The sequence below is a fragment of the Rhizophagus irregularis genome, chromosome 29, assembly GCF_026210795.1.
Source record: "Rhizophagus irregularis chromosome 29, complete sequence".
NCBI lineage: Eukaryota > Fungi > Glomeromycota > Glomeromycetes > Glomerales > Glomeraceae > Rhizophagus > Rhizophagus irregularis.
This window is the reverse complement of record NC_089457.1, coordinates 3,014,402-3,024,691: the sequence shown is the minus strand read 5'-3', so window position 1 is coordinate 3,024,691 and position 10,290 is coordinate 3,014,402. Positions and strand designations below refer to the sequence as shown.

At 24.3% G+C, this 10,290-nt stretch overlaps 5 protein-coding genes across 5 annotated transcripts; 2 read left to right on the top strand and 3 right to left on the bottom strand.

Annotated features, from left to right (window-relative positions):
- Positions 1 to 234: 234 nt before the first annotated feature.
- OCT59_020000 (uncharacterized protein) lies at positions 235 to 1,176 on the bottom strand (the record flags this gene model as incomplete). Its single annotated transcript, XM_025310901.1, has 2 exons — positions 235 to 802; positions 884 to 1,176. The coding sequence occupies 2 exons, from the start codon at positions 1,174 to 1,176 to the stop codon at positions 235 to 237; spliced, it is 861 nt and encodes a 286-aa protein (XP_025177321.1).
- Positions 1,177 to 1,986: 810 nt separating this feature from the next.
- OCT59_019999 (uncharacterized protein) lies at positions 1,987 to 3,537 on the bottom strand (the record flags this gene model as incomplete). Its single annotated transcript, XM_066143895.1, has 3 exons — positions 1,987 to 2,231; positions 2,466 to 3,100; positions 3,260 to 3,537. 3 exons carry the CDS (start codon positions 3,535 to 3,537, stop codon positions 1,987 to 1,989), a joined length of 1,158 nt encoding a protein of 385 aa, XP_066005599.1.
- Positions 3,538 to 4,018: 481 nt separating this feature from the next.
- OCT59_019998 (uncharacterized protein) lies at positions 4,019 to 5,538 on the bottom strand (the record flags this gene model as incomplete). The annotated part of the gene is made up of 2 exons (XM_025326205.1): positions 4,019 to 5,114; positions 5,285 to 5,538. 2 exons carry the CDS (start codon positions 5,536 to 5,538, stop codon positions 4,019 to 4,021), a joined length of 1,350 nt encoding a protein of 449 aa, XP_025177319.1.
- A 2,236-nt stretch (positions 5,539 to 7,774) lies between these two features.
- OCT59_019997 (uncharacterized protein) lies at positions 7,775 to 8,573 on the top strand (the record flags this gene model as incomplete). The annotated part of the gene is made up of 7 exons (XM_066143894.1): positions 7,775 to 7,783; positions 7,970 to 8,018; positions 8,092 to 8,126; positions 8,206 to 8,218; positions 8,321 to 8,355; positions 8,437 to 8,473; positions 8,548 to 8,573. 7 exons carry the CDS (start codon positions 7,775 to 7,777, stop codon positions 8,571 to 8,573), a joined length of 204 nt encoding a protein of 67 aa, XP_066005598.1.
- Positions 8,574 to 8,749: 176 nt separating this feature from the next.
- OCT59_019996 (uncharacterized protein) lies at positions 8,750 to 9,671 on the top strand (the record flags this gene model as incomplete). Its single annotated transcript, XM_066143893.1, has 4 exons — positions 8,750 to 8,831; positions 8,920 to 8,931; positions 9,060 to 9,094; positions 9,181 to 9,671. The coding sequence occupies 4 exons, from the start codon at positions 8,750 to 8,752 to the stop codon at positions 9,283 to 9,285; spliced, it is 234 nt and encodes a 77-aa protein (XP_066005597.1). The 3' UTR covers positions 9,286 to 9,671.
- Between the last annotated feature and the right edge of the window lie 619 nt (positions 9,672 to 10,290).

Below are 10,290 nucleotides of genomic sequence, written 5' to 3'. Positions count from 1 at the left end.
GTATTTTGACCTGCACTTTAACTTTTGGCTCGAATTTTGACTCGAGAGACTGCAATTTATAATTACTAGTGAAACGTTGTCTAAGAGCGTAGAAGTGAAGATAAATACATAATATGGGGATTGGGTTCGGGATAGATTGAAATTGAGGTTTAGGTTGTCGGACGGGCATTATCTCATTATCTCATTGTCCCCAGGTTAAAGTTAGACCAGACGCTCATGGACAACGTAAGTGAGTCAAATCTCTATATAAATATCATTAAAGGCATAATGGTCAATTAATCTAATATAAAATTTATCATCAAAAATATACTTGAACGGTCTGACTTTTTGATAAAAATCTTTACGATTTATCTCTTTAAAATCAATGAATGGGATAAATGGATGAGTTAAGGTTTTTAATGATGTTTTTCTTACAACGGATGGTTCGGATAGTTGTGCAATAGCCCATTCCATAACTTTATCCCAAATTTCAATAGGATTAAATAAATGATTGTTTTTAGTTATTATATTAAGAAGAAATTCTCTTTTGATTTTAGTGAAATCAATTGCTTTAAAAATTATCGAAGGATCATGCGTTAAAGTAAAAGCACAAAATTTAGATAATTTTTCAAAATGAGGACGTTTGGTTGTTGTATCATGAATGAGAATAAAATTTTGTTTTAATAAAATTTTATTTCCAAGAAGATATTCTTCAATCAAAATACATAAATTATTAAGGCACAATTCGTCAGCCGCAATTAAAAGGTCAACATTTGTATTAAAATTATAATTTTTAAGTTCAAGTTTATAACCATATATATACCTGAAAATTAAAGGTAAAGTTTAGTAAATGAAAAATATTTATAAAATATTTATTAATAATAATAAAATTAATAAAACATACTTGATAAGAATGTCGAATACTTCTACTGAAATATTTGGTTTTTCAAATTTAATAATATTATTTTCAACTTTTTTCCAATTTTTTGAAAATGCAGTACGAAAATATGGTGAACCAACTTTTAATACAAAAGAATGTAATCGAAAAATTTTATTATTTGGCCTTTCTCCAACCAATATTTCTGTATCGAATAATTCACCAGTTTCAAGAATTTTTGTGTATTTTTTAAATAATAAATTTGATATTTCTATATTTTCTGTATACATAGTAGTATCATTAAATTGAAATGATACCATTTTTCTTTAACAAAAAAATTTAATAGAGAAAAATGAAATAATAAACCATAAATTTATAATATATATTTAATAAACGCAAAAATATTGTCTTTTACGAAAATCTTTTTATTAGCTTAAAATAGAAACAAAAATTCTTCTTATTTGGGTGAAACCAAACAATTAATGCGATCGACATTTGTAATACGCGACATTTTTAAATTCTTTGTCAATCATTTATGTTAAAGGATGTCTTGAATTGATAAATTGGGACATAATAATATATAGTATTTATTTTTAGAACAAATAAAGTATAACGTACCCTTTTTCATTCCGTTATTATCTTCAATAAGGATGTTTCATATGCTTTACATATAGGGACTACAGTTAAAAAAGTCGCATTAAAATTATTATGGCCAATCTGCTACTGTTTCATCAATTACGCAAGTGTGACAATAGATTAGGTAATTATAGAAATCAGCAGGCGGCACCATTTACCATTAGCTCTACGCGTCTCTAACGTCTCTTCAGGGCAAAACCTACATAATGCCGCCTGGAATTATCCAAAAAAGGAAGGATCTACACGGTATTGGATGTATTGCTAGAGTAGCCCAAAATGATAACATTATCTTTATAAAATAATTGTCGTAAATCAGCCCAATATAAATAATTGTTTGTGAAAACCTCTTTTCTTTAAAAAGATAAAATTGTTCATCAAATTAAATAAATGAATTGATTTTTTTATTTATTTATAAAAGCTTAAATTAAAAATTCTATATATTAATTAAAACACGAGACGAACTTATTATAAAAATTAATTTTAACGTATAAATATTAAGAACTATAAATAATAACTTGAAATACTTCATAATCATCAACTTTAAAATATTCTTCATCTTGTCTAATTGCTTTTTCATAACTTTCTTTAATACATTGACCTTGTTTTTCCTTATAAAATAATTCAAAATCTGAAGAAATTCCACCACCCCCAAAACATGGACCATACTTTGCACTATTATAAATCGCATTTTCATTATCAATAACTTTACTAAAAATGGACTTTTCTAAATTATTTCTATCTAAAGAAAATATAAAACTTTCTTCAACACTATTATAACCAATTTCAGATATCCAATTACATGGGTTAAATCCTCCAAGTATTTCATTAGAATTTTTAACACGAACAATAGTAATTGTAGGTCCTTTATTATCACAAAATTCATGAAATGTTTTTTCACTAAATCCATCTCTACTACCACGTACAAGTAAATTAAAATCATAAGTAATATCATTTTTTTGTTGTTTCATAATACTTATCCAATTAGCAATAAATGATGCTTCTTTTAAATTAATCATTTGAGAATCTATATAATTAACTAATTGAATATTATCAAAACAATAATATTCCATTATTTCAATATAAAATTTATCATCAAATGCATATTTGTATGGTTTAACTTTTCGAAAAAATTCTATCTTACTTATCTTTTTAAAATTAATAAATGAAATAAATGGTTGAATTAAGGTTTTAAATAATTTTATATTAATATCAGACTTTTTTGTAGTATCTGATGTCAACCCACTAGATTGTACTATTGCCCAATCTTTAATTTTATCCCAAAATTCAACGGGTTTTAAACCGAGTTTATGTTGTTTAGAAATAATATCAAGAAGAACTTCTTGTTTAATTGAAGTGAAATCATTCGCTTGAAAAATTAAGGAATCATCTTGTTTGTTATAAAATTGTGTCAATTTTTTAAACTGAGTGAACTTGCTTGTAATATCTTGTATAAGAATAAGATTTTGTTTTAATAACTCTTCGTTCTCAAGTAGATATTCTTCAATATAAATGCATAATTCATTAAGACATAATTCATCAGCTGCGATTAAAATTGCGATATTTGTCTTTACATCATTTTCAAGATCGAGTTTACCGCTATACATATACCTAAAATTAAGGATAAAATAACGTAGATAACGTAGATAACGTAGTTAGATTTTATATCATAAATGAGATAACGTAGTTGTATAATATATATATATATATATTGAAACCATAAATGAGATAACGTAGTTGTATATGAAACCATAAATGTTAAATACTTACTTGATAAGTATTTCGAATACTTTTACGGAAATATTTGGCTTTTTAAATTTAATTATATTATTTTCAACTTTTTTCCAATTATTTGAAAGCGCAATACGAAAATAAGGGGAACGAACTTTTAATATCAAAGAATGTAAACGAAAAGTTTTAGTGTTCGAATTTTCGCCAACCAATATTTCTGTATCGAAGAATTCACCAGTTTCGAAAATTTCGATATATTCTTTAGATAATAAACATGTCATGTCAAAAGATCTATATGATTCCATTTCCTTTACCATTTTCTTTCTTTTTTTTTTAAAAAAAAAAGATACTAGTAGAATAAAAAAATAAACCGCAATATAAATTACTTTTTTTCTCGGAGTCATTTCGTTATGCATAACCTAAAATGAAAACAATAAATCACCTTTTTGGTGAAACCGACAACATTTGTCAATGAACTCGTGCTACCTTGAGTTTATGATCAACATTTTTGTGATGCGTTTCAGAACTACTAAACATTGTTATTTTTATTCTTTGTTTAATATTATTGTTAGATCTAATGTAGTTTAAATGAGGAAATTTATTATTATCATACTTGGTATAGTATTGACAATTTTAGTATCAATCAGAGATTTAGACTCGTGTAGCTCTAAATCGTGATCACGTGAATACAAAAGATAGTGCCAGCCGACAAAATTAATTCTGGCCAGCACTATGCTTATTGGCCCGACTTAATTATATTCGATAATTATTACAATTTAGGTGAAATATTTTTTATTTTTAAATTATTTTACTGACTTGAAATACTTCATATTCATCTACTTCAAAAAACTTTTCATCTTGTCTAATTTCTTTTTCGTAACTTGTCATAACACATCGACCATATTTTTCTCTACGAAATAATTCGATATCTGATTTTTCACCTCCAAAACATGGACCATAATCTGGACTATTATATATTGCATTTTTATTATCAACAACCTTACTAAAAATAGAATTTTCTAAATTATTTCTATCTAAAGAAAAAATAAAACTTTCTTTAGTTTCAATAAATCCTTTATTGGATTTCCAAGATTCCCAATTAAATGGATTAAATCCTCCAAGAATCTCATTAGAATTTTTAACGTGAATGATAGTAATTGTAGGTCCTTTATCATCACAATATTCATGAAATATTTTTTCGCTAAATCCATCTCTACTTCCACGTACAAGTAAATTAAAATTATAAATAACTTCTCGTCTTTGTCTTTTCGTAATTCTTATTCTATTAGCGATAAACGAAGCTTCTTTTAAATTAATAATTTGAGAATCTATATGATTTACTATTTGAAAATCATTAAAACTATAATGTTCTAATATTTCAATATATAATTTATCATCAAAAATATTCTCAAATGATCTGACTTTTAAATAAAAATCTAAACGACTTATTTCTTTAAAATTAATGAATGAAATAAATGGTTGAATTATTAATTTTGTAATATTTGATGATATTCCATTAGATTGTGCGTTGGTCCATTCTATAATTTTATCCCAAATATCAATTGGTCTTGCACAATGTTGAATAATATCAAGATATCGAATAAGTACTTCTTGTTTAATTAAAGTGAAATCTTTTGCTTTAAAAATTATTAAGGGATCATTTCGAAAAGATTCATTACAAAAATATGATAATCTTACAAATCGGTTTAACTCATTTGTAATATCTTGTAAAACGAAAACAAAGTTTTGTTTCAATAATTCTTCTTTCTTTAATAAATAATTTTCAATAAAATTGGATAAATTATTAAGACTCAATTCATCAGCTGCAATTAAAAGTTCGGCATTTGTTTTAAAATCATATTTTTCAGGTTTAAAATTATTAACGTATATATACCTAAAAAATTAAGAATAAAATTATGAAATTAATTAACATTATTATAAATTTTTTTTTTTCAAAAAAAAAAGATAATAAAAAAAGATAATAAAAAGTATTTAATGGGCTGCTTTCTATAAACTTATATTCTTATTTATGAAAAAGTTATTTATTATAATGTATATACGTACTTTATAATAATTTTAAATATTTTTACGGAAATATTTGGTATATTAATTCTAATAATATTATTCTCAATTTTTATCTGTTGTTCATTTGATAATAAATTACGAAAATAAGGAGAACAAACTTTTAATATGAAAGAATGTAAACGAAAAATTTCGGTATTTGGAATTTTACCAACTAATATCTCTATATCAGATAATGCATCAGTATCAACAATATTTGTATAATTTTTAATTAATGAATTTGATAGTGTAGACATTTTTTAAAAAAAATCGAGATATTAATTAAACGAGGTCAAATTTTTCTTTTTTATTAAAAAAATAAATAAATAAATAAATAAAAAAGGATAAGGCTTTTTCTTTCAAACTCATAATGAATTCAAGTCGGTTATTACTTTGTTACAATTGTCTTTTGCGTTACGATTTAATGTGGAAACAATAAAGAAAATAATTACAAAAAATAGAATTCTCTTTCCATTTTCTTTTTTACAGTGAAACATATTCTTTTATGATCAACATTTGGTTTCATAAATTGTCCCAAACGTTACGCAGGTTTTGAAAATTATCGCACTTGATAGATAAATTTGGTCACATTACATATAACATATACAGTAATAATAGTAATATTGAATTTTTTTTTTTCTAGAACTTTCAACTAGAATGATGTTGACTACGGGGTTGAGGATATTATACTTTGCAGAAACCTCTGATTTTCACAAAATATGTTAGACATAATCACTACATGTTACTAACAGATGGTATATATATGTTCTACGTATTTTAATATACGTAATATGTTTGTAATATTAATAAAATAATGTTATAATATTTTTAATATATGTTGAAATTTAAACTAATGTAGTAAATAATTTTTTAATATGAATAAAATAATTTTACAATATTTTCAAAGTATGTTAAAATATGTACTCAAACTAATGATATAGTGAATATTTTGAATACATTGTTAATATATTTCAAATATGTTGTTGTTATATGAATAACATATTTTGAATAGAAAAACCAATTTGAAGTAAAAATACGAATAATATATTTTGAATATGTTGTTGATATATGAATAACAACGCTTCTAGCATGTGACTATCATATGACTATAAGGTCGATCGCTAGTGGCATTTTTTTTCGTCTCGGCTGTCCTATATTGGCTATATGAAGACAGTATGAAACCTTAATTTTTTTTAATTTTAAATAATACAATTATTTTTTTTTAAAAAAAAAAATTTAAATTATAGATTTTATCCTTTTTGTCCTTTCACTTCAACTCGGCAATAAGAATGTAAATATAACAATTTTTTTTATTAATCCATTAACGAAAATATTATCTGAAATAAAATTGTGTTCAAATTTACCTAATGTTAAAAAGTAATAGTTGTTAATTTATTTATATATAGCAAAAATGTATAATAACAAATTGTGACTTTTATACACATGTTAAATTTAAATGGTAGTCAATAAATTGTGTAATTAAACATAAGATATTTTGATATATATATATAGTTGGAGCTTACTTAAGAATCATAAACTTCGTAGCCACGCTCAATTAAGGCAATGTATTACTAGACCTACACTAAAGATGACTTTAGCAAGGCTTTCTTTGTGAATTAAAGAAATTTCATACACTTTGCCAGCTGGTGGGATAGCTTATGACCTTTAACCTCAAATCTGTTATACTAATAAACCCAGACTGTTTGCACCACTAATAAAAAGTATAAGTATAGTTAAGGTAATTCAAAGAATCCCTAAAAAGAAAAAAATTAAATGAGCAATTAGTAAACATTCATCAAATTAAAATAAAAAAAAAATAAAATACTTTCATTTTGTTTATAATCACATGGTATCAATTGAGATAACAGTTCACACTTCAGACTTGTACAGACAATCCCGGAAAAATTACAGCCATACGATCATCAATATATCAATTATCAACCAAATTTTACGCGTCTAGATCCTTCTAAAGAGCAAATATTCATCGGAAATCCAAAAATTTTAAGCTTCTTACTCTAGTGGTTCCTGTCTAATCTCGTCAAAGATTAGCTTTAAATACTTTTTTTAAAAAAGAGATGAAATGATTTAAAGAATAATAAAATATAATTGTTTCAATCTAAAAGTGTATAAGATATAATTGTAAAGAATATGTAAAATAAACATTTAAAATGCATTAAATATATAATATTATACAGAGTTCATAAAGAATAAAATGAGTTAATTAATTAAAGTATATGGTTTATTCATTCTAATCTAATGAAAGTCTCAAGGCAACGTTATTAAGCTTCTTAATAGACTTGATATTATATTTAGTATAACTGATAATGTATTCTCTGACGAATACATATCATTATTTATATTATTTGTATTAGATATATATATGTGTGTATATATATGAGCACATATATAAATATCATTAAAAATATAAAAAAAAAAAATTTTATTTCGGGGAAGCCTCCTATTTATACTATTTTATATAAAATTATATATCACATGAATCATGTGATACAATATTAATATAACCGCAGCCACAGCCGCAGTTATTTATTTAAACTAAAAATAAGCTTTTTCCTTTTTGGGTTCGATTTTGATATAGTAAGTTTTATGAACAAATTTTTACTTTTTTTTTGAGAAAAGTTACTAACTTTTCTCATTTTTTTGTAGGTTCCATTTTTTTTCTGAATATAGAAAGTTTCGCAATTTTTGCAAAACTTATTTTTTAAGAAACCAGATTTCGGTAAATATATTTTTCATTCTTTTTTTTTAATATTTTAACGAACTATTATTAACAGTTTAGTTCTTTTTTTTAGGTAATTCTTTGAGTCTCTTTGGATGTGAAAATTCGGCAAGTAAAATTTTTATTTTTTTCTTTTTTAGTTTAATAATAAATAGTTACTAACTGTTCATTTTTTCTCTTTTTTTAGATGGTTCTATCAGGTTTTTTTAGAGGTTACATTCTGGTAAGTTTTTGACTATTTTTTTATTTAACTCTTCCATCTTTCAACGAACAGTTTCTAATACATTTCTTTTTTTTTTTAGACAGTTTTTCGGATTTCTTAAGATATTGGATTTTGGTAAGTATATGTTTTCACTTTTCAAAATTTTTTTCGCCTTTTAACAAATGGTTTCTAACAGTACATTTTATGTTTTTTAAGGCGTTCTCTCAAATCTTTGGATATGAAATTTTGATAAGTAATTTTAATTTTTTTTCTTAATAATTTTATTTTAACAACTTAACAGTTTATTCTTTGGTTTTTCTCTTTTAGGTTTTGCCGATTCTTTCTGGAAATAGAGGTGGCTATTAAAGATCAATGGAGTGCCAAAAAAGTTAAGTGTAAAGACGTATCAAAAAAGTTGGCTGATAATCATCCATTTTATCAAAATCTCTATAGAGCTTATGCAGATTATTTAAATTAAAGTGCAGCAATATTGAACAAAAACAGAGAATTTTATAGTTCAATTTCATACATGGTTATTAAAGACAATCAAGAACCTGTACGATTGAAATTTCATATTGGCAATATTGTAGATCTAAATGAAAAATCTAAAGGTGTCGCATATGCTAAAATTGAATTTATTATTTAACATAATAAAGCAAACAATGGTCAAATTTTACACTATTTTTTATTTAATTTCAGGTGACGAACTATGTTGATTTTATATCAAGATGTCCACTTTATAATATTCAGAAGCTGGAAGAATCACGTTAGTTTTGAATCTTTCCAATCAATTTTATTGATCACATGTCTCAAATTCACTTTATTCACGAATATAAAAGTACATGTAGCACCAAGCATGATGAGGCTAATTGAAGTTATGTTTTAAATAGTTTTTATTATACTGCAGTTTAATCAGCTAGACAACTATATTGCTAACATTATGTTATTATATTACACTAGAGAAATTCTTTCAAAAATCAAGTCGTAGATGAATTTATTGGAGGAAATTTTAATTTAAATCGAAATTTTTATCATACAATCATTATATTATTTTATTATTTTTGAAACATGGCTATTATATTATTTTATTATTATTACTCTGTCTTCGATATATTTTCAATATATGATTGTTATATAAAATTGAATTTCTATTATATTATTGATACATATTTACCATATGATGGCTATATAAAATTAATATTTCAAATAATATTTTTATCATATCTCTGACACATATTTGGCATATAATAACCATATAAATTTAACATTCAAAATAATATTTTACCATGTCTCTAACATATAGTTACTATATAAAAATAAGATTTTTATATTATATGTTCAACATATTGTCAGCATATAGTTAAAACAGAGATAACATAAATAGGAATATCATATGTCTGGTATATTTTAAAAATATCGCCAACATATTTTGTAAAAACCAAAGGTTTCTGCAAAGTAGTATATAACAAAGAAAATTAGGAAAATTCAATTGTTGATTACAGTGAGCACAGTGACTGAGCAGGACGGTGATCGGCCTTCACGGAATTTTGCCCGAAGTCGCAAAAAACTTTTTTCCATGTAATTATGTAATGATGTTAATAAATATCTTTTTTTGCTATATTAAAAATTGGTTTGCTATTTTTATGAAGCAATTTTGTTAGATGGATAGATAAATGGGATTATAAGAAACAAGATTGATTATTTATGAAATAATAAAAGTTTTAAGGAAGAGATACTAGAAAGAAATTCTATTAAGTTGTTATTTATACACTCATGTTTATGTATTTCAAATTTTCCAAAATGTCCAGTACCTTGACAGAGAGAAGATAAACCTAAAAAAAGATGATAAAAAAAAAGAAGTTAAACACCATCAGATAACAAATATAAAGTATAAACATCAAAAAAAAAAAAATCACATTTTTAATATTTAATACGCACTCTTTTTCAAAAACTCCTTTGAGAAACACTAGTCGAAAAAGGAATATTCGGCCTTAGTAAAATTCGGCCTATATTCGACTAAAATCAAAAATTCGACCTCAATTAGCAATGATCTACGATTAGACATTGGTC